The following is a 24,013-nucleotide window of genomic DNA, read 5'->3' on the forward strand; positions in this document are numbered from 1 at the left end:
GAAGGAGTGATTCACAAGTTTATTCACCATCCACCAGAGAGCCCAGTTCACTGGAATGAATACAGGAAGAAAGCCCTTACTGCTCAGTCTGATAACAGAAGAAGATGATAACGTGGGGGGTGATACTGTAGAAGGAGCTCTGTGAGGTTGTGTGTGTTTGATGCCTGAGAAAAGTACGGAACAAGTGTCTTTAAAAAAATTAATTAAAAAAAAGGCTAATGGCTGAAAGGAGAGACATTTTCAGATATTTCAATGATCATGGAAGAACGAGAGCAGAGAGAGAAATGCGAAAGGCCGAGATAGAGAGGGGACTATGAAGAAAAGATGAGATGGAAGAAGCGTGTTGAACATGTGGGAGGATGAAGAGCAGAGCTGCGGGGGAGGAGGCTGCAGGTGAAGTGGATGAGAGCTAACGACAATCGGGCACACTGAATATTGAGGTAAAGGCTGGCAGGTCTGGTCCTCGTGTGGAGTGGAGCTCACCTGGAGGAAGATGGGCCTGTCTAGGCGTACATGGTCAACTGGAGCCACTGGAGATGGAAAAGATTCAATGAGTCTGGTGGTTTAAACGAGCGCCGCACAATCATCACACGATGGATCGCCCATTAGAATTAGAGAATCGAGAGCATCAGCATAAATAGTTTTACACATATGCGACTCCACTGGAGGGTGATACCGTTATACATTCAGTAATATAAATAAGTTGTGAGCAGTTCAGTCAAAGTGGTATTTTTTTGTCTTTGAATCATTTGTATATAGCTGAAGAAGTTTTAATATTTTAAAACCATATAGCAGATATTTTAGAGAAGAAGAATTAAGAAGGTTGTTTATTTTTCTTATTTCTTTTCTCGGTAATCATCCAGCTAATTTGACTGGTGTTGGTTTTACAGCTACTTTTAGATTTTCTGATGACATCAAACCCCCGAATCACCGCGCCGCTTTAGAATAACCTTCATTTAGATGCTCTCCCGAGGGAAGAATAAAACACACGCCAGCTGCTCAAAGCAGCTAACATGTCGCTCTCACCTCCAGGACACTGAGTCTGATTGTACCATCTCCATCCTGATCGAAGGCCTGGAACGCCCCTGGAGAGAGAGAAACAACACTCGCGTGATCCACTTCGTCCAGGAGGCCTTTAAAGACACCGAACTACAGACACAACTTGACGACCATTGCCGACCAGCTGGGCGATGCTTTGTGATTCTGGACACAGCTGACCTGGTTTTCCTCTCTTGTGAACCCTGCTAGCGGCCGTAGAAGTATAATCGTTCAATAGAGAATACAGTAACCAAATACCGTTATTCTAGTAAAAGGGTTTGCAGGAGGGAACATGTATCTCTATGAACCTTCTCGTTAATGGACAGATGTTGTTCAGCCTCTGGGGAGAGAAACATCTGTACCTGACACCGGGAATTCTAAATCTACGAGATCTCAGGTAATATTATAGTAATAGTATTGGCACTATTATCATCATTATTGTTATTATTATTCTGACAAAACTGTACAGCTTTCATTTTAAAAACAGATACATTGTTCACATTTTCTTGAAATATCTTTGTCATATTTGTACATTTTATTTTATATTTATGTTTCTGCAATTCTGCAGTGCTTGCTTTTCATTTTTATATTCTCTCACTATATTTATGGCAATAAAAACCTATTTCTGATTAGTTGGGATGTAAAAGCCCTACTTGTGTGAATAATAAATGAATATATATATATATATATATATATATATATATATATATATATATATATATATATATATATATATATATATATATATATATACAGCTGAAAAGAACTGTTTTAAAATCCGGACGGCGGACTTACTGAACATGGCTTCGAGCCGGACCAGGCAGCTGATGAAGCTGTCGAAGTCGATGTTCATGCCCTCGTTGGCGTAGCGCATGGTGATGATGTCGTACAGCTGGTTGTTGAGACGGAAGCCTGAGCGGGACACAAGACACATGACTGTACAGTGAAGAGAACATTTAGAGGGTGAGTTCAAGCTGCAGGTTCATCTGCAGCACTTTCAATTAATCCCACAAGAAAACACACATGTTGGCGCCACAAAATGCAGACGAATGACCAAGAAAAAACTAAATATCTCTATGGATTCATTTAGCAGGTGTAAAGGTCTTTCTGTGATGTGGGTGAACTGGAATAACAGAAGAGTTATTACCTGCATCATTGACAGCATTCCTCATCTCGTAACTGTTGATGCTGCCGGACTGATCGGCGTTATAGTGCTTAAAGATTCCCTACAAGAGAGCGAGAGAGACATTTTATGCACATCGTAATTTAATCTTTAGACTCATTTTAACTGTGAGCAAATAAAAGAGGGGAAACGTTGTCGAGCGTAAAAAAAAAGAAAAGACGAGCGTGGTCGCCTGCATCCCCACCTGCCACTGCTTGATCTTATTCCACAGGTGTCTGAACTCCTGCAGGTTGAGTCGACCTGTCCCGTCCATCTGAACAGAAGCAGTTAAGACCAAAAGCGTGTCTTCATATTTAACATCGCAACATGAGGATCGAGCAGCAACCTTCTTTTGTAAAGGCTCATAACAGTCCAGGTATGAGGACATCTATGCAAGGTTAAGCTGTGTTTACCTGAGGTTCACATCTTCTATGTTCAATTCACCGTACATCGTTCATTGTATATTCTTACCATTTATAATACTAATTAACTGGTGCAGTGAGAGTTCACCCAGGTAGTTTTGTTGACAGTAGTTTGGTGTTTATCTTGTGTGTAGTTCTGGTTCTCCACTGATGTGACTCACACTGGCTTTGTTATTAAAAAAGGATCTGAGTGGACTGTGTGATAATATAGCGCCTTCTCCTGAGGTCAGAGGTCAGAAGCATGTGGCCTGACGACAAATGTGAGTGCGTTTCCTCCCGACAGTGACGCGTCGGGCGTGTTCGTGTGTGGATCGAGGCCTCGGCCCGGTGAGCGTCCATCACAGACCCCCTTCGGGGTCTCGGCAGGTTGTGCCTCCTCCAGACAACACAGCCAGCCCGATGCACTCGATACAAAGGATACGTCCATCAGAGCAATCATGCTCCTGCAGCTCTCCAGGCTGAAGCCCTCTGTGTTCAGGTCCTTATCTGGAGGGAGAGCAGGGCCACGGGGCCACGTTTAGAGGCCACTACTCATCATAGAGCACGTTAATTATAGCTGCACGGATTAACAAAGACGTTTTCCTAGCTTTGTCTGAGGGGAAGTCAACAGTCTCAAGACTTTTAAAACCCCTGTTATAGATTATTTGCTGAAAACCAATATTTTACCCAATATTTTACCCTTTTTTCCCCGGTTGCACGCTAAAACCATGAACAGAAAACCAATAAAGATATTTGGCAATTTACATATTTACACATAACATCAGAACATTTTAAATGGACACTTGTGAAAGTAAAATAAAATGTACATTACATTTAAGAGCAGCAGATACAGAAATACATTTTTTGGCACGCTGGGTTTTTCTGGTCTAGAAACACTGAAGTTCTTGCAGCGTGTGATTGATAACTGCACATTTAATGTTGTTTTGATTCCTCGCACATTTCCATAAAGCACCGTTCAGCTGCTCTAACTGGACTCACGTTTGGTGATCACTCGGTTGAGAACGTCTTTCAGTTCGTTGGCTGTGATTTCCCTGTCCTGTAGAAGAGAGAAGACGACCATTACAATTTGACAATGTGGCTCATATTTACACCGTAAGCCAGCAATTTAATATCTTCAGCTATTAGTTGTAAAAGCTAAGGTAGAAGTTGAATTAAATTTCTAATCTGCACGTTTCCCTGTGCGTCTTGTACTCACGTCGCCGGCTATCTCCTGAAAAATAGTCCTGAACTGCTGGTCCTCCTCGCTCTCTTCCCCCACTGAGGCCGGCGCCGGCTGAGTCGTCACGGAGCCACAAAGAAGAAAGAGATGGAGAGACAAGAGGGAGAAGAAGAACTCTCTTTATGTGGAACTGCCTTCATGGTCTATTATTTAGCATCATTAAGGATTCATGACATATTGAAGAAATAGTTTTAATACATGTTTTAAAAAAGGTGAAAACGGCACTCTTTTCTGTGGCTTTTAATGCAAGAAGAGCTTGTTGGTTTGAATGAACTGAAAGCGGAAAGTGAAAAGCCGATGAAGGAGAGAGCTTTGTCGCGCCGCAGCGGTTTTTCCATCACTCGAGGGAGAAAGAAAAAAAAGACGAGACGAAAGCTCTAATTCTGCCCAAGTCGTGACAAGAAATGCAGGACACTTACCACGGGATGATCGGCCTCGATCCTGTTCTCTATCTCCCTGGGTGAAGACGAACAAACAGCAGTCACGATGGTGACAACAACATCTCATCTGGACCACTCATCTGTTTACTACAGTCACGTTATTCTCATCAGGGAACAAACAAGTAGTGAAATCCTGAGCTCAGAGTGCAGGACTTAAAACATCAGTGACTTATTAAAGTCCCATACTCACATTGGGCTGAAAGGGCAAAAAGTATCCCACAAACACGAAAATGAAGCTGTAATGAAATGTGTTAGCTCAGTACCACCTGATGCTTCCTCCAGCCAAGAGAGCGTTCTCTTGGTTTTGTTCATTCTTGGTTGTCGAAGGCGTCCTCTTCTTGATTTTGAATGAGACGGGGGGGGGTTTAAGTGAGTTGATAAATGACTCTGTGGTAAGCCCACACCCTTCTGGTGTTTTACATGTTGAACCTAAAGCCCTGTCTGGTCATTCAAAGCCCCCGACAGTGCACATCCATCCCACCGGTGCCGGTCCTTCAGAGCTGCACGCTGTCTGTCCTCCACAGCTGCAGGGGAGGTGGGCGGGTTTGTTGATTTGCTTGAATATGCAGTATTGAATATTTTTGAAAAAGTTTACCGGAGCATGCCCATATCTGAAGTCGCTTGTCCTAAAAAAGATTCCATAACAGCTTCGAACTGGGGCCGCTTTCTTCCAGTTCTACAAATCAAATCGCCGTTAAAATTGTTTGCTCTTGGTGGTTTGTTGTTGTCCCCCCCCCCCCACCCCCACCCCCCACCCGCCCTCCACCCCACCTCCATTAACAAATACACAAACCCGCTCTATAAAATGCACGAGGAGGACCGTTAAACTAAATCAACAACAGGTAGGGCTGGGTATTCTTGGACATTTGGCTGTATTTAAGTTTTTGTTGGGGTTCAATAATTCTACTTTTGGAATACTTATAGTGTGAAAAAAAATTATAACACACAGGATCTTTCTTGTCTTGAGTCCAAATACTCTTACTGTGTTATGGCTGAAACATTTAGTCAATTAATCAATCTGTTAATCCACAAGAAATAACAAATGTTGTGTCTTTTCTCAACAACTAAATGCCAATAAAATAAAATGAATATCTTGAGCTTTTGAAACGGCGGTTGGACAAAACATAATATCTGAAGACGTCAACTCTTTGCCGTGTATCATTAACTAAGAAAATCGACTAATTAACCTGTGATGAAAATCATTAACCAGTGATGAAATTCATCAACCCTAACCAACTCTTTGAGAGGTGGAAAATGGAATAAACATAATCGTGTTTATGCCTTGAAGACAAGTGCATTAAACACTTTTTAAAGACCTCTCAATATCCTAATATCAAATACTGCCAATGCCCAATAATGGTTTTGATATGCAATGCATTTTAATACCCAGCCCTACTAAGAAACATCAACATCAATGGAGTGAAATGATCATATCAACCTGTAAATATGTTATTCTAACAAGGGGAGAGCAGCGCACCCACTCCCTCCTTTTACCCCCCCCCCCCTTCCAATCGCCCTCGCCCACTCACTCTGAGGTGTTCCTCTTTTCGGAGAAGACTCGCAGGATGAACTCCCCCTCCTGGTGCGGCTCGTACGTGGAGGGCACGATGACGTACTCCCCGGGGCTCAGGCGGAAGCGCTGGGTGACCTCGCGCAGGTTGATGTAGGACTTGCAGCGAGCTTTGGAGGAGTTGAACAGGAAGAAGTCCTTCTGCATGTGCTGCTTGTTCCCGTGCATCTGGAACAGGGGAAGGAGGTGCTGAACGGAGACGCAGATAAGATCACAACAAATATATAAACTCAAAGAAGAGAGAATTCCCTCACTGTTTAGGACTATTGTGTACAAATGAGTGACGATAATACAAAAATGGAAACATAAAACAAACAGTCGGTTGTAAGCAACTTGCAAACTGCTGCTCCTCTGAGAGTTTACACCTCCCTTACCTCCTTTGGCACCTGTAGAGAAACAGAGGCAACATATTAATTCACAATTAAACATATGCTTCAAAACTAGAACAAATGTAACTAGAACAATGATAGGTATATTTATTTATGCTGCATATATGTATGTATATTTATTTATGCTGCAGAATTCTTCTTCTTCTTATTATTACAAGGTCCTATTTAAACTTTTTTTTAAAAACACACTCGACTAAAAGTCTGTCACACAATGTCTTCGTGGTCGACAAAGAACAGGGCACCTCATAAATGGCAAATCCGATGGTGAAGAGGTTGGCGCCCATCTTGCGCTCTTTCCGCCTGTTCTTCTGCATCAGAGCCACCACGAAGGTGCAGCCCACCTCGTTGTCCTCGGGATCGTCGTCCTCCTCCAGCAGACGAAGGCGGTACTGAGGGTTGGTCCAGAAAGTGTCTGCGGGACATCGAGCATTCAGTTTTAACATTTTTATTTCAGTTCTATCTATTCTTTGGTGTTTTCCAGCATTGTTCTTTAATACATAATGATAATATTTATAAAAGAAACTATACTAAAATATATACAGAAAAGAGTGTACATCTTCAGAATCGATGCTCTATATTCTCTCTGTTATCGATAGTCAAAGATTAAACACGCAGTGCATACATTAAATACACCTTCTGCCTGTCAGCTCATCTGTTACCTGGGTAGTTCCTGCAGCCGCCGCCCGAGCAGCCTCTCACCCAGCGACCCTCGTTCACAGAAACCGTCCACTTGTGAATCTTGTCGTCCTCCAGGGCGTCGGGGGTGAGGTTACAGATCTCGATCTTAGTGTAGTTCTTCTTGAAGTCCTCGAAGGACATCCTGGAAGAGATTAGCAACGCTAATATCTGGCGCCGCAGTGCAGCACAGTTCCTGACTTTCTCTCTAAATACCAGTAAGTCACGCTGATAGGAATGCATTTGGCCTTCTGTTCCTTTTAAGTCCCTTTTAAATGCGGAGGAGCAGGCCTCCATCAAAAGGAGCAATTAACCATCAAGATCAATAATAAACTAAATGTAACTCCATTTATGTGATTTATGATATATATTTGACTCAGAAAATCTAATTAATTAATAACACAATCACCTGAGGGATGAATGTGTGTGTGTTTGGAGCTTTTAATACAGTGTGGAGATCTTTTGTTTGATTTTTGGATCCATCGTCTGTATTTCTTCAGGCTGAGCGAACAGTTTACAAAGTGAAAACACGCCTCTCACCAGAACTCTCCATCCTCGGCACTCTGGTGCTGCAGCTTCTCTTTTTCCACCTTAGACAGCGTGGCCCACTCCTTAGAGCTGTTGGAGGGGACGGGAAACAGTGAAATGGCCTAAAGTCACGATAGATTTAAGGAGGGACGCTGTCACACACCTTTCTAACACTGATTTTGGGCCGACACAAATAGCTGGATCCGAGACTTTCTCAGTCCCCCATGCCAGATTATGTGGAAGGAAACAGGCTGGACTTGAACATTTCTTAAACTACAAATGCATATATTTGAGTCCGTATCGGACCGATATCCAATATCAGTATTGTTAACTATATCTATTCAATTCAATTATTGTTGCCTACATTACATGTCAATTGGAGTTATTTCACACTTACTATTCCGACAAGTTCTGCATCTATTTTTGTCTAAAATCAACTTGTACGTCAATGTTTAAGTCAAGCCTGCTGTTTCCTTCAATTAAACACTGGTATCGGGTCATTACCCAAACACCAGGCACTGGTAACGGTATCGGGTCATTACCCAAACACCAGGCACCGGTAACGGTATCGGGTCATTACCCAAACACCAGGCACCGGTAACGGTATCGGGTCATTACCCAAACACCAGGCACCGGTAACGGTATCGGGTCATTACCCAAAGCCCAGGCACCGGTAACGGTATCGGGTCAGTACCCAAACACCAGGCACCCGTAACGGTATCGGGTCATTACCCAAAGCCCAGGCACCGGTAACGGTATCGGCACTGAAAAGGTCCGATTGTGCACCCCTGGATTTAAATAAAGAATTGAGTTTAATTATTGTAATAAATGGAAAAGAAGGTTTAGGACATCACAACAGAAAAGTGACAATAAAAGGATTTAATTATGAGGAAAAAAGTGGTTACTTGTCACTCCAGGGGCCGTTCCACTCCACTTGACCCCACGGGTTCCTGAGACGCACCAGACGGACTTTGGACTCCTTGTGCTGAGACGGTTTGCACTGTGGGAACAGTGGAGCCGTGGAGATCGTCACACATAAACTCCTCCTCACTGAAACTGTGTTTCACTTCATTTCACAGCTTTACCTCCTCCACCGCCGTCACAGAGTAGGCGTGGCCCTTCACGAGTCCCGTCACAGTACGAGTCTCGAAGCGAGCGGGCACCAGGGACTAGTGACACACACACACACAATACACGGTGCACCCATTTATACTGCAGAACAATGTAAAACACAACTAGCATCTTATGTACAGTAAAGCTCTTTAGTAACAAATATAAATGACACATTTTGAAGAATCTTTCACAATTCTTCTTTATTTCCTGCATGTTTTTTTTTCTGTTTATCATTATTATTATTATTATTATTATCAATGCAATTTGCATGGCAAAAAAAGGTGTTCATGTGTATTCAATATAATGTGCCATCACTTTAAAGTGTGTGTACAACACAGACTTTAAACAAAGTCAAGTTCTTCAGTTTGGTCCTAAATGTCTCCTCTGATGATGATGATAATAGACAAGTTATTAGTTATTAACCAGGGACTCATAGTCCTATACATAGTGTGTGGCTCACGTCGATGGAGCAGCCCATGAGGGAGCCTCTCTCCAGAGCTTTCTTCATGATCTTGTAGAGCTCTTTGGGAGCTTCCTTCATCTCGTAGAACTCAGTGACTCCACCGGTGAAGTCCTCCATGGCCTCGGTGGTGTTTCCTCCCTTCAGGGCCTCGTAGGAGCCGTGCAGCCTGGACGAGGGAGAGCACACATTTATATTTTCAAATCATTCATTTCGACATAGCAACGTTTTAATCCTATTAAAGGTCTGGGTTACTTTTTGATTTTCTATCTTAGTGAGCCTCTTTTCCAGTTAACTAAAGTGACGTTTCACCTCCCATCATTATTTAGCCCTAACCGTAGTGCCTCCTCCTTTAAAATGACGGCTCCGATGTGATGAGATGACTCTTTTTGTTAAACGCCTGTTGCATCGACTCCCCCGTCGATATATATATATATATATATATATATATATATATACAGCGGCTCCTCCTTCCTCCCCTGAGGTGAGTCATTCAGCACTCACTTGGCGTAGGCCTTCTCCAGCAGGGCGCTCCAGAACTCATTCCTCTCAGCGGACTTAGTGAAGACCAGCTGGTTGTTGAAGGTCGGGATGCGGTCGTCAATGACGACGTCGACCCAGTCGCCGTAACGCCAGAACTGAAGGACAGAAGGAAACAACACTGAGGATCAAGGATGAGAAGATAGCGAGAGACACTGAACAGGGTGAATGTTTATATATGCAAATGAGGCATTATCTTACTAAAGATGTGCTCATTTAGATACATTTCCGGGACATAAATGGAAACAAAAGAATCTTGTTTCATTTTGTTGACATATTTGAGTCAATGGTTTTTAAAGAGGGAATTTTGGATATCTCTTTGTATCACTCCATAAATCAGAAAATACCGTCAATCAACAATCAATAAAAAAAATATATTTTGCCATGTTTAAAAAAAAAAAAAAAAAACCTTTAGAGATGTGTTTTGTAAAATTACATTTTGAAGACACTACAGGTGAATAGGGTACACATATTAACTAATAGATATCATCATTAAACTTTCCCAGTTGATTACTGACTTTAAGACAATAACCTTTCGGAAATGTTATGTTTAAAAATTCAAATGCAGCATTATCTAACTTTGGTGAAAAGTAATAAAATAAACACCGTCATGTGCATTTTGGATATTTAGTTTCCACTAGTAAAAAATTGCCCCAAATCTCTAAATGTATAATCATATCTTTATGTTTTGCCTGCAGAGTCTCTCTCTGTTTAAGACAAATTAACGTATAGTGTTCCTGTGTTTCTGACCTGGAAGTGGAAGATGCCTCCATAGCTCTCGGAGAAGCTTTGCTCCAGGGGAACGACGCGGTAGAGAAGCTTCTCGTTCAAGGTGAGACATGCGATGGCAGCCAGCAGCCAGCAGTCACCTGAGCACAGAACATCGTTTCATTTCATTAAATCAGTTCTGCACCTTTTCACCGATTGAGATTTCACTCGCAAACAAAATCAAAGACTGGCAGGAAGTTCTCTGCTGGACCCATTTCTTTTTTTTTGTTTTACTGGAGGAAAAGACGTCCGTCGAGTGCTGACGTTTGTGTTTTTCTGACCTTGTCCAGGTGTTACTGGAAACAATAAACCTTTTTCAACAGGGAACGGTTAACAGTGTCTGCCAGGACCTTTGTCCCTTTCGGTCGCCCTTTATTTGCAGTCTGAACCGAACAACAATGAGAAGTGCTGCTGGTTGGATTCCCTTCCAAAAGAGTAAGCACAATAAGGGGAGGCCGCTGCAGGCGGAGAGGCCGTGTGCTGGGGGCGCGGTGGGGGGTGGGGTGGGGTGGGGGGTTCGGCAGGATATTTGCTACCCCGTTAGCCCCCAAAGCCGCCTGAATATACCGTGACTGAATGATGAATACACTGAGAGTGGCTGCATTCGTACAGCGTGTGTTTTTGTTTCAATCGGCGAGTTTTAACAACACCTAGAAACCGTTAATACGGCAGAAAACAATAACAGGACAGTGTTGTAAGGTGGAGCTCCTTCTTGTTGTTTTAACTCATTCACATTGAGATGGGGTAATCTTTCAGCCAATCGTCATTGAACATTTCCCCCAGTGTGTGAATCTAAATTAAATCCACCTTTGTTTTTTACTAAATGAAGTGTGAGGAGGCATAGTTTACCGAGATCTCCCTGGCAGATGTCTGTCCTACTGGCTCCTCCAACAATGAACTGAGGGTTCTCACAGATTTCCTGTAGACAATAACAAAACAAAAACAGTAAACGAGTAATCATTCTCATATCATCTGATCCTGTGAGTCTCAAGACTGATTGATGCTTGTGATTTTCACTGAGGTCTCTAAACGGATACGTAATAGAACATCCGTTATGTCAGAGCCGCTAAGCCAAAGAAATAAAAAGGAAACAAATAAACTCAATTAATTTCCGATCCCTCCGTGTGGGACAGGTGGGGGCGTATTTGGATCCCGTCTGCGTCTCCAGGTAAAATCCCACAGCAGCAGTTCGTCATCCACTCAGGTGGGATGAAGCCGTGTACTTCAGAAATAACATGTGTCATCCATCTCCTCCTCACCCCCCCCCCCCCCCCCCCCCCCCCCCTGACCTCCTTCCTACCTTGGGCCTCTTCCAGACGATGTTCTTGACCTTGTTGGACTTGTGTCCGAGCTCCTTGAAGCCCAGAGACTCCACGGTGGCCGGGAAAGAGTCATCCTCAAACTGGCTCTTCCTCTGGAGACACTCCTGTCTCAGCGTGTTGAAGTCCTGGCCGTTGAAGCGGAGGGGCTTGTTCAGAGACCCTTCCCCGTCTCTACGCTCTCTTTCCCGGATCAACCGGTCACAGAAAAAGCCAGACGGTGTATACGGCATCTCGTCTCGGCTGACTTTTCCTTTTTTTTTTTTAAACTGGCTTTGGCCACTTGTACTAAAGTCTTACAAGCCTAAACACCCTGGCATAAATCCAAACAGCTAGCGTCTGATTGGCTCGTTCCTTGTGTGACGTCCCCCTCCCCTTCGTCACAGAGTCGATGCAAAAAGCTTGGTGTGAAAGACTCCACATGCATTCACCTTCCTTTGCATTACCACGCACATACACACACGTGTGCACAGAAAACTCACACATCACATGAACGTCTATTTGTTGCTCTCCCATTGGCTGACCTGAACAATGATCCCTGTGGTGCTGCGGTGCTCCGGTGCCATCATTGTTGGGTGACACAAAAGGCCAGAGGGCATGTAAAGAGTGGTGGGTAGATGCCCTGCCTCAGCAGAAGGCATTCAACCCCTTTAAACCTATTCTCAATGGAGCTCAGCATTGAGCGGTCTCAGCATAACTAGAGCAAGCCAATGCCATGAAGAGGAGTATCATCCATGTTTTAGCAAAGTTCATATTCAATCCCATGTTTTGGGTATTGTTAAACGGCACAGATGACCACCTGTGCTGCCAGTGTGAGTCTTAAAGAGCGGTTAAAGGTTAAAGTAACACAACGTTCAGTCTGACATGACGGTCTTTTTGTCTAATATATGAATAGTTTAATTTTTTTAATTTTTTTAAAAATAAACACTGAATACAGAATACAATTTCTGGGATGAAAATAGAAAAAGAAATACAGAATATTTTGCACAGAGGGTTGATATCTAATCACTATCTGTCATGACGAAGTCTCAGTGAAGTCAAATCAGTGCATGGTAAAAAACCCAGTTGTTTTGGCTTTTTTTTGTGAGTTATTAAATTATTTCCCTTGATTTTTATACTATAGAAGACCATTCCCACCAATGTGATGAAAGCAAAAAAAGATCCTGCTCATTATATCTCAAAGACATTACTTGGTATCTCAAAATAATGAGTTACAATCTCAAAAGAAAAAAATTGGTATGTCAAAAGTAAGAGTAAGTATTTATTAAATAGTCATTAATAAGTAATTATTTGGTATCTCAAAGGTAATTCTTTTTGAGAAAGTTTCTCGTTATTTTGAGAAGGTTTCTCGTTATTTTGAGAAACTACGTCATTATGTTGTGAAAATAAAAATAATAAAAGAAAGTCTGTCACATCAGCGCGTTTTTTATTCAGTAAACTTTTAACTCCACAACTTTAAAAGCATACGTAGTTAGTAATTGCTTATTATCAATAACCAACCTTTAAAAATAGAAATCTGTTCCCAGATGAAACTACGTGTCTTTTGTTCTCGTGATGTTTCGGAAGCATTTTTAAAAGAAGTGCAGAACTCGATGAAGCAGAAGTCAACGGAGAGATTCGCTTACATTCATTTTTTTAAGGTTTCAAAAAGTAAATCTGAAGTTCAAAACAAGTAAAAACAATGAAAACACAATCGTGAAGTGGTTCATCCCTTTTGCAAGTTTTATATATGTATAATATACATGTTAACCTTCCTGTATCTGAATCTCCCAGTCCATCGCCACTGGGAGCTCCAGGTGGTTCACTGTCAGCCTGCAGCAGGTCTCCGTGTATTCAAATGCAGGGGAGGAGTCTTTAGCACCTGGGGACAGAGAGAAGGTACAGGTAGAGGGACTCGTTTTTATGTTGCTACTGGGAAGAGCAAATAACTCATTGTACAGGATTATTTGTATCAAATTGCTTCATTTTGGTGATTTTCTTCAGGAGAGAATTTGCACAATCTGTTATCATGTCTATATGTTTTTATTGGAAATGTAATATTTCTATGAATTATGTCTATCTTCTTATCCTTATTTTCAAGTATGATCATTGATATTTAAACGGGGAGGTATTTTCATAAGCCATCTTTGGCTTCTAACCTCTCCTGCATAATGTTCAAACTAAATCTTTTTACCGTCTCTTTAAGTGCGTGTATATGTGCAAATAAATGAAAAATGTGTTCATTGCTGTTTATTGTTGGCTTTTTCCAATAATTGTAACTATACATTTTGATGGTCAGCTTAAGCTTAGGTTCAGATGTGCTCTCGAAGTAAACTCGACTTACTTACTAAACTCGTGAATGTCGCTCCGACTGTGAGTGTGTGTAACTTCAGAGCTCCTCACCTGACACACGCAGCACCACGTCGGCCGCTCTGCTCTGCAGCCCCAGGACGGTGACGCACTGCACGACGGCAGCACAGTCAAACATTCCTCCTTCACTGGCAGGACTGCGAGACAAAATAATCATATTTGACGTTGTTTTATTTTCAGACATTTAAACTATTTGAGGTTCACTTCAGCTTTTGGCTTTCATGTTACTTGTAGAACACCCCCCCCCCCCGAAAAAATAGAAATGTACAGCTCCTTTCACGTGTGGTCTAAAAATGGATGTGTCATCAGGAGGTGTGAGTTGTGAGTCACCGGCAGAGCAGACGGCCTGACAGCATGCTGAACCTGCGCAGGCAGAAGGCCTTTCTGTCACGGTAGCTGAAGGAGTGGCCGTCGTCCAGGTACAACTCACCATCAGCGGCTCCCTGCAGAGAGAAGGGGCCGCAGTCAAGACTTCACTAATTCAATTATCCAAACATCACATGTCTAAACTGATTTCAGAATTTCACAGGTTTTGCAGGGTATGACATTTCCCTCAGTCAGACAAAGGCATCACCTTGTATTTTATAAAGTAATACACTTATAGAAGTGAAACTCTCTAAAAAATTATTTTAGCTGCTACATCTTTGTCTTAACGATACATCCTGTAGCATGCGATCTGAAAGGAAGCACAATGTATTACATACTGCAACACACACATCATGTGCAGCTAAAATCCCCTCTTTATGACCAACATCTGTATGACCAACATCTGTATGGCCAACATCTGCTGTTACATCGGATGCTAACACTTTAATCTTGTTGAGTTAAAGGAGCAGCGTGTGGGATTTAGTGGCCTCTAGTGGTGAGGTTGCAGTTTGCAACCGACTGAATATCCCTCCACTCACTCTACTCTCTTCAGAGCGAGTCGGAGAACTACGGTGGCCTCCAGGTAACGTAATACTGCAAAAGGCTCTCCATAGAGCCAGTTTTTGATTTGTCCATTCCGGGCTTCCGTAGAAACTCGACGGTGCAACATGGCCCATGTAGATATGAAGGGCTCGTTTTCAGCTAACGAAAATTCTTAGTTTCAGCTGATGAAAACATAGTTACGAGAACTATATACCATTCATGGTAATATACAGAAATCAACACTGGTCCTTTATTGGACAATGAAAACATGGCAGGATCTCAGAAGCATCACATTGTACAATCAAAGATGTTTCTTAATATTTCAGCAATCAATAATTACGTAAATACGAGGGGGGACAGATATTAGAGTATGTGGGTTTGTATCACTAATGGTCAGAACTGAACCTGGTTTCATTTGTTTTATATAAACATTGTGATTACCAGAGAGTTGAGGGCCACCGTGATGGAGAGGGGGAGCTGCTGCTGTTCGGCTGTGCAGGAGCCACTTCCTGTTGACCTGCAGACCACCGAGCCGCCACGCTGGAACACAGGAACCTGAGAGGGAACACCAGAAAATAATATAACCGTTGGCTTTATTTCAGTTAAGAATTGGCATGTTATTACGTGTGAAGCAACCATCACTGAGTGAGTCAAGACAAACTAACTGTGTCCAGGCTGACTGGAAGACTCAGAGTCTGGCCTCCTTTATGTGCCTTTGTAGAGTGGACGTCATACCAAACCTGAAACAGAAACAAGCCTCAATATAACATGCACCCTGAGTTGTATCATGAATACACTCGAATACATGAATGTGTTACCTGGGGGTTGATTTACCTCACCAGATCCAGGAAGTAAGACTTTGACTTCTTGAACATGCGGGTCGGTTACAGGACGTGCCAGCAGTGCTCCGCCTACATGAAATAAAAGACAGTTAAGCTAAGAATAACCACAATGCGATAATTCCACTGAGTAAAAATTAAAAACAATTTAAAAAATTGTATTTATCACCAATCATATACTGGTTGTCCACAGTGAAGGTGCTCTGTTCTCCTGGGAACTCCACCCAGAGAGGTCTGTACAGGTTAAAATAAAATGAGCAGTTATATGACCTTCTGTACAGCTTTACATTTTATTTAGAATACTATCTATTGATGTTTTAATTAGTAATTTAGAGTTAAAGTCATGCTCTCGTCAAAACACAACAAACATTGACCTCTAGTGTCAGAACTAAAGAGGGTTTAGTGACTAAATGGTCCTGCAGTACTTCCACCGAGCAGCAGGTGGAGGCAGCACTAACCTGAGTGGAGGCAGACCAGAGGTGTGAGCCAGGTGGAACAGAGTGTACCAGTAAGGCAGCAAACAGTACCTGAGTGCACGAGAGACAAGACGGGGATCAGGAAAAACACAACTTTGTCAAATGCATTAGAAAATCAAGAAACTAATTGTGTGCTTGCTTCTGCATGTCCACTCTGATATTTAATAGGCTGTCCCCTCTTTTTCGACGAAGATTTCTTTAGTTGATTAGTAATCTGTTAATTTCTCAGAAACGTATGAGGGCATCTCTAGTAAACACAAGATTTAAAGTGGCACTTTTTGCATCATTCTTTTTGGATAAACTCAGTTGTACAGATTTCTCAATTAAATCCACTAATCATGCGAGTGTTGTCGAGAGACAGCCCTCATATTGAATGGGGTGATGGCGTGAAACAGTTTGTCTGGTCTCGCTGGGGAATTGTTCTTGTCCTTTAATGATATTAATACATTTCAGCGTCTTGGCTGGTCAATCAAGGCGGCTGAAAAGGATCATTTAAATTAAAAAGTTAAATGTGCCGGCAAAACAAAGACAGAAAACAGATGCTGTTGGATGAAACACATTTACTGACACTCTACTTGACTACCTCTCTTGGATCACAGTGCGTATCGCGGCGGTGACTTTCTCTCCGAACAGCCAGGGCTCCCGGCGCTTCGTCCACTTTGCAGAGTGACCTCTGAAAAACGGCTGCAGAGCGGCCGCCTGGTACCAGCGCACCAGCAACTCCGGCTCCGGATCCTGAACGAACCCACCGACGTCGGCTTAAACGCAGAAGGGACAACGATGGCTGCGACTTAAAAAGTGCGAGACAACCAAAATATATAGCAGAAAAACAGCACATTATAGTTCTGTAAGTATAGTTACTGTGTCTTAGTGTGGAAAGTATAACTTTAACAAAAACATCACAGAATTGGGATCTTGCCAAAGATCTCAAACCAGTCAATAACAATTCTAGTTGTGATTTTACTATTACAAATAAATGAATTTAGCATGTGCAGTTCTCACCTCCACAAAATGCAATGCCTGTCACACTCAGAGACAGAAGCATTGGAATAGAGATACTCAGATACTCCCAGCTGGCCACGTTGTCACCTGTCCATACTGCTCCTGCATCCCATTAAAAGTCAGCCACCACAAACAGTGAAACAGTTCAGGATACAACCATGAAGGCATCACGTGGGACCATTGTCCAAAAAAGAAAAACGTACCAAGTCTCTGTGACCCAGCAAAGAAGGAGCGGGAAAGGACAAAAGGTCTCTCTGAGCCACCTGAGCGAGTTATCAGCCCCTCAGCTGTCGCCATGTGCTGCGAGCAGACAAAAGAAGTTAAGCAATTCACTAATAACTGTCATTTAGAGAAGTTGTTGAGCGCCTCTGATATGACAGAGGTGAAGATGAGATGATGAGTTTTGGCATCCTTCAATGTTTTTTGTTCTGGAGAAACCACGGCTCTGTGTCAAATGTTTGATACCCGGATCGAAAGTCGTCATTGAGCCAGCTCACCTGGTAGAAGCCGTACAGGTTGTGTAATTCCCGGTGTTCCCATCCCCCACAATGCACTGCGTCCTTTGGCATCGTCTGCTCTGGCCCGTCGAACACGGACGGTTCGTTCATATCGTTCCACACAAATAACGATGGCGTCGATCCCTGCGTCAACGAGTTCACGGCAGTAAAAACTACTCAGTGTTTCAGACGATGAAATGCATGAACGCATTATCATTCAACATGATATCTTGGAATATTTCTGTCGGGTGTCAAAGCATTTGTGCTTGAAAGGATTTGAGAAGCCTTTTATTTAGATCCACAGCCACAAAAAAAGGAACTTCATCAATGATCAGTATAGTCTTTAGAATATTATTATGTGAAATTGGGTTGCATATATAGCATTGATTTGATGGTTATTAGTACACTTACCTTGTACTTATCCAGGCCGAAACATCTGGAGTACCATGCTCGAGTGTCTGGACTGCTGAAGTCGAGGTAATAGGACTCACCTGCGAGAGAGGTTCATAAAAACTACAATTACAACCAATTGTACTTTCTCTGTACTTTGTGTGGATGAGCTCCTAAATGGCTCAAAGTCATGTTAAAGAAATGACCTGAATAATGTTTGTAACCTGGAAGAAAATAAACACACGATAACTAACGACTATAATATTGAGAAAGTAGGTTTATCTTTATTTAAGTTGGTGTCACATTTGTCAAAGCCTAATGGAAGAGCTTTCTGTTCTATTCATTCATGTTTTTGCCTTTGTGGTTTATTCTGTTGTTATACATTTTCTCTACACTGGGTGGCAGTCACGTATAATGGGACTTCACTGAAGTCACCTGATATGTGGTTGAGTGTGAGAGGCTGCAAGGTCTTGAAATGGTATAAATGCGAATGGGACAGCACTTTGCTGCGACATATATCACAAAAACAAACAAAAAAACAGCTTACTCTAGGAACCCCGTGTTCAACGTCACATTGCTATCAATCGTGGATAATTTCCTTTTGGCAAAGTCTGCAGAAATGGGCTCAAAATGTCTGCGAGACGAGCCCTCAAACACCCCATGATTTGACTCTGGGACAGAACTAAACTCTCAGACTTGTGAGCCTGTGAGTGTCGAGGTTGGAATTGGCCGACACAGATGTTGACCGTGGCAATTGTTGTCTCGAGGTATCGGAGCGGTGATTTAAATTTGGTTACGCTCCCTACCTGTGTTTTGATTGTGGTACCTGGATGCAAACGTTTGCGAGCAAAGCAGTAAAGGAAAAAAGCAAACAGCGAAAGGTAAAAGGTCATTGTTGGTTTGTCAGCTGGTTCAGATTTAAACTCTTTTTACCAGGCCAACAAGAGCCCTTGTAGATGTGCCCCTCTCTGTTCTTGACGAGATGCCCTCCGTCTCTGGCCTCACGGCACAGCGACCAATCAGGGTCAACCTTGATGTGGGGATCAGTTATCACAACCAACTAAAAGATAAGAGAAATATGCACAATTAATTAAATTTGTGACATATGACAACCAAAAGAAGAACAGGCAAACATTGTACGCTAAAACTGACCTTCCTCTTCTTCTTCTCCAGGTGGCGCTGCAGGCCGGCTGGTTCGGGGAAAAGAGCGGAGTCCCAGGTGAAATAACGCTTCCCGTCCGTGTGCTCAATATCCAGCCAGATGACGTCGTACGGGATGTCGTGGCGATCGAATCCAGCATCCACAGCCTTCACATCGGCCTCGTCGTCATAGTTCCAGCGGCACTGGTGGTACCCGAGTGCAAACAAGGGGGGGAGGGCTTGATACCCTGGCAGAGGGAGGGAAGAGATGTGTAGCTGCGAGTCACATTTACGGATAATGTGCGGGAATATTGTTATCATTGTCAACATCTGGAGGATAAAATGTTTGAAAAAAGTTTGGAAGTTATACAGTAAAGTATTGTTTTCGTTCTTATTCATTTGTCTTCTTCATTCTTCATTTTCAACATACAAGACACGATAAACATTTTTAAAATCAGACATCGTAATGTCCAATAATAATCCGTTTTAAGATCTTTGATAGTTGGGGGGGGGAGGGGGAGGGGGGGGTAATGCTGCACACACACCTGTCAGCTGACCGTACTGGGTGAACAGCTGCTGTGGACCAGGCCCGAGCAGAACCATGCAGTCAATCACACCACTTTCTGACAGCCAGTGGACGTCAGTCTGTGGCTCCACCCGCTTCCTCTTCACTGGGGGAGTTTGGCCATCCTGACAGAGGGTTTATTACGTGGTTAAGAAGGTACATTTTTGCATGTTTTTCTAAAATCTTTTCTAACGATTATTTTTTTTAGAACCATTTCTGATTTTAATCAAGTTAAATAAACTTGTTTATTGTTAGATTGCAACAAGGAGGACTCGCAAAAGAAGCATCAAAAGTCTGCAGGACTGGACAACAAAAAAAATGTCTCAAATTGTCAGACATATGATACGAATAAACAAGATTCACCTGGTGATCAGATGGGCTGTAATGAACGTTCACAAACGTTTCAGATGCATTCAGCCAAAATACACCCAAAGTCCTGTCTGCTTTGTGGGCCACCAGCAGCGGCACCGAGCCGTACAGGCCGAGGCGGCTGTACAAGTCGTACGCAAAGACATCCAAGTTATACAGCCGATAAGGATCCCCGTCTCTGTGAAATGACACGAATCAAAGACATAATTACCACATTGTTGTGAACATTACAATCTGTCGTCGGCGAATATAAATAAGGATGTTCCTGCTCCTTGCATTTAGTTCTAACACACGTGTGTACCTGGTGTCTCTGAGTTGGAGGCCGTCGGCGTGCTCTGGTAGACCGTACACATGACTGAACCCGTGGAGACAGAGGTCGGCCCCAATGCTGCTGGGACCTGGAGACGGACAAGACGTTTATTTATACTCGTGCATTAGCGTTTTGTCTATTTATTTCCCTTAAAGCTACTACGAGGAACTTTCATTTTAACTGTATACTCTGTCCAATGACAATAAAGTTGAATCTAATCTGTTTAGAATCATAATATGTAGAATAAATAACATTTTGATGGACTTTGTAATAGAGTATTTTACTAAACATAACCCTGGTCTTGCTAGTCCACTGCATCAGAGGAGTGAATAGCTCAAAGCCTCAGGAAATGAAAACTGTAACTACTACATGGCTGGAAAAACTGACAAGACTGTCTTTTAAAATTGGAAAAAAAATACAAAATAGAAATAAAAAAACAAACCACTAGCTTTGATATCCACAAACTGCCTGAAAGTCTCTTTCCATAATAAACCGCCGTGCTCGTCATGAAGCTGTCGAGAGGAACGAAGCCAGAAAGAACAAACAAGTTAAAGACCCGATTAAGCCTCAAGTGTCTTATTACATTTCTGTTTGAACGTAATCTCTTACCTCACTACCAGGAGATGCGCCCATGAAGGGGGGAAAAAAACACACACAAAGAAAATCTAATTTAATTCCCTTTTTTTTTTTTCATCAATCGATTTTGTTTCCAGCACACAGCCCTGAGATCCTCACCTGGGGGGATCCTGCAGCTTCTCGAACCACAGCTTGCCTTTGGAGTTGAACGTGACCATCACCTCGTCTTCACACAGGATCTCCAGTCGGAAAGGGAAACGCCACACGCAAAGCCGGTGACGTCCCGAAGACCAAGAAAGGGTGACAGAGTCCTCAGACTGTCTCTCCACTCTCAACCTGCCAGACGATGGTGAGGGGAAAAGGTAAACAGCAACATTAAATTGCTTGAGCGATTTAGAATGCTCTTTAATTTAATCTTTATTTCATGATTTTAGATGTTGACCTCTTGACCTTTAAATAAAAACAACATGCCTACCACTCCCAGAAAGCTCTTAACTGGCCTAAACTGATTTAAACCAAACATATTATCTATCTTTTGCCAACAAACACAGACACAAAGCTTTTAGTGCGTCAGAGGAGAAGAGGAGGGGATTGATTAACTGCAACGCTTGTGTAACTAGATATCACAATATAATATGTAATATAACGGAAGCTCACTGTTCACACTGCGGTTCCCCCGTTATCACGTCTGGAACTCGGTAGCGCGCTTTGATGGGCTGCGGCTCATCTATTAATATCCTCACCGTGTCATTTTTGCAAGGTGACACAGAAAGAAGCAGTTTGGTCTGTGAAAACAGCAAATAGTTCTTTTTATGTAGAAGTAATAAAAAAAGAGGGTAGTTTAGATATAACAAACAGATGTGATTATTTATTTATTTAAAATAGTTATTACATGCATTTGTGTGACTGTTTTTTATTGTTGCGGGGGAGGGGGTTAACAATGCTAATGAATATCAGTGGTGCTGAAGAAACATTCTTCTGAGATATAATATTACACCACTACTACGTAGTTATCTAACTTTGGTTATTGTTATTTTGGGATTTCATGGATGTAAGGCACAATTCAAAGAATATATATAAACACCTTTTTTATGTGACCAGAAATTAAATGTATTAACTAAAACACAGACGTGCACGAACACAAACAAACTATACTAACTAACTACTACTTTGGTTATATGGCAATGCTCAAATGGTGTCCAACATTAATAAAGAAATAGATCAGCCAAGGTTTTTAAAATGTTAAGTGCTGCCAGTGTTCAGACCTGCTTGTCAGGTTCCAACAGTTCAAACCGTGCCCCCTTCTCTGTGAGCACCATGGTGTCCAGAAGGGCTCTGTGCTGCAAGTGTGGTCCCTGGATCTGTCGCCTCAAAAGTGACAATAAACATGAACATTAAATGCAATATGAAATCTCGGCAAGCCATTGAGAGGGTTACACTTAATTGTAGGTGATTGTAGTTGTTTACCAATACAAATTGGGCATCATAAAATGTGCGTGAAATACCTGTAAAAAGCAACATTTTCGCTCTTCTTGTACTTTTCTTTCCCTTCATCTTCAGGGACAACACTGAGGAAGAAGCAGAGAGAGAGAAACTTAACATCACATACCAGACACCCCACCTGGGTGCTTACAGTAAGACTTACACATACACTTGTACACAAACCAGTCAGAATTTAGTAAAACTGTATTTGAGTACACACATCCACAGTCAAATGTGCCTTTAAAATGCAGGTGAGTTTAATCCTGCAGTAATGTATGACATGAAGTACTAAAAATGGCGTAAAAGATCAATATGAAACGTTCCGCTGCAACGCTGCATACGTTTTGTTGTTTCTACCTAACAACGGGTTGGCTCACTTCCGCCATTTCGAGCAGACAAACATCAGCCGGTAAAAGTCGCTTGTGGTCTCCTGGTTTGAGCTGTAACTGCACCGTTTTCCCGTGTTCACTATTGTGTAAACTCTTCCTGACATTGACAACGCAGGTTGTCGTTACAGCAGCGACCACACGGAGCATGTGACTCGCTGCCAAAACGCCACTAACTCGACTTCCGGTGTGAAGTTTCAAACTAAACTTCCCAACGAATTACCTGGTTGTTTTTCTTTGTGTGTGTGTGCGTGTGTGCGTGTGTGTGTGTGTGTGCGTGTGCACTTGTTCATGAGGAAAAAAAGCTGAAACAAATTATATATATATATTGTTCATAGGATAAGGACGTTTATTTGAAATAATAAGCAGGAAAAAAAAATCTGAACCGTAATGCTGATTTACCCAATGTATGTATTTGTATTATTATTGCTAATGAATGAATACACTAATGGCAGTTTTCTCAAGTAGCTTATTTGTAATGTAACCAAATGACTCCAAATCAATATCAAAATGATTACTACATCTTGCGAAAAAAAAATGTGTATATCGTCACTACGGCCACAATTCTCATTTTTTATGATACAGTAGTAGGGAATCTTCTGCTTGTCGTACACGTGTAACAATGGAATCCAACAGTTTCACACATTTGTCTAGAGAAGCCTTAACGAGGGAGCAAGTCCACCTCTCTGCCCCATAGAGCGCCATTATATCTTTCCCTCCAAAAATATTTCTCACAGACAGTCGTAGCCTATCTGATTTCTAAATCGCCGCTAGAGACACATTTCTTACACGACAGTCCCACCGTTCACAGTATCTGTTCATCAAGTCATCCTTCCTCTCAAAAAAATATTGGCGAAAGAAATAGAGCTGGTTACCTGACTTTTTGAGATAGCTAGCTAGATAGGTGTTTCCTAGCTTTAACTCAATTTCTTGGATTGTGATTCATATCTTTGATTATTTAGATGATAGCGTTTTGCTTCCATCTTTTCCAGTTTCCAGTCAGCAATTTGGGTCAATGTTTTTGTGCTTTGACGCTTTTCAGCCATTGTCAACTATTTTCAGCTGTTTTCAGCCATTTTC

At 42.2% G+C, this 24,013-nt stretch overlaps 2 protein-coding genes across 6 annotated transcripts; both read right to left on the minus strand.

Moving 5' to 3' along the window:
- Positions 1–5: 5 nt before the first annotated feature.
- Positions 6–11,876, minus strand: capn3a (calpain 3a, (p94)). Of its 2 annotated transcripts, XM_034563207.1 has the most exons (22): positions 11,625–11,876; positions 11,174–11,243; positions 10,307–10,425; positions 9,521–9,654; positions 9,017–9,185; positions 8,529–8,612; positions 8,349–8,443; positions 7,456–7,533; positions 6,900–7,060; positions 6,483–6,652; positions 6,226–6,237; positions 5,811–6,019; positions 4,261–4,297; positions 3,799–3,895; positions 3,714–3,730; positions 3,601–3,658; positions 3,044–3,108; positions 2,406–2,474; positions 2,186–2,264; positions 1,834–1,950; positions 1,027–1,085; positions 6–530 (listed from the first exon to the last, which is right to left on the minus strand). In XM_034563207.1, the coding sequence occupies exons 1-22, from the start codon at positions 11,874–11,876 to the stop codon at positions 504–506; spliced, it is 2,178 nt and encodes a 725-aa protein (XP_034419098.1). In that variant the 3' UTR covers positions 6–503. The 2 variants fall into 2 exon arrangements, with proteins under 2 accessions (XP_034419098.1, XP_034419097.1); XM_034563206.1 differs by lacking the exon at positions 3,714–3,730 and having other exon boundaries at positions 3,818–3,895.
- A 1,042-nt stretch (positions 11,877–12,918) lies between these two features.
- ganc (glucosidase, alpha; neutral C) lies at positions 12,919–23,118 on the minus strand. 4 transcript variants are annotated; one of them, XM_034525489.1, is made up of 25 exons: positions 22,925–23,095; positions 22,571–22,633; positions 22,331–22,433; positions 21,723–21,850; positions 21,225–21,401; positions 21,099–21,102; positions 20,932–21,001; positions 20,481–20,577; positions 20,174–20,357; positions 19,791–19,935; positions 19,258–19,493; positions 19,039–19,165; positions 18,127–18,206; positions 17,716–17,859; positions 17,422–17,518; positions 17,219–17,320; positions 16,800–16,974; positions 16,199–16,267; positions 15,910–15,974; positions 15,736–15,812; positions 15,567–15,641; positions 15,343–15,456; positions 14,323–14,435; positions 14,026–14,129; positions 12,919–13,504 (listed from the first exon to the last, which is right to left on the minus strand). In XM_034525489.1, exons 1-25 carry the CDS (start codon positions 23,038–23,040, stop codon positions 13,389–13,391), a joined length of 2,781 nt encoding a protein of 926 aa, XP_034381380.1. In that variant the 5' UTR covers positions 23,041–23,095; the 3' UTR covers positions 12,919–13,388. The 4 variants fall into 4 exon arrangements, 3 of the variants coding, with proteins under 3 accessions (XP_034381380.1, XP_034381381.1, XP_034381379.1); XM_034525490.1 differs by having other exon boundaries at positions 12,920–13,504; positions 22,889–23,039; XM_034525488.1 differs by having other exon boundaries at positions 12,921–13,504; positions 22,905–23,118.
- Between the last annotated feature and the right edge of the window lie 895 nt (positions 23,119–24,013).

This window comes from Cyclopterus lumpus, chromosome 22 (assembly GCF_009769545.1).
Source record: "Cyclopterus lumpus isolate fCycLum1 chromosome 22, fCycLum1.pri, whole genome shotgun sequence".
In the NCBI taxonomy this organism is placed as follows: Eukaryota; Metazoa; Chordata; class Actinopteri; order Perciformes; family Cyclopteridae; genus Cyclopterus; species Cyclopterus lumpus.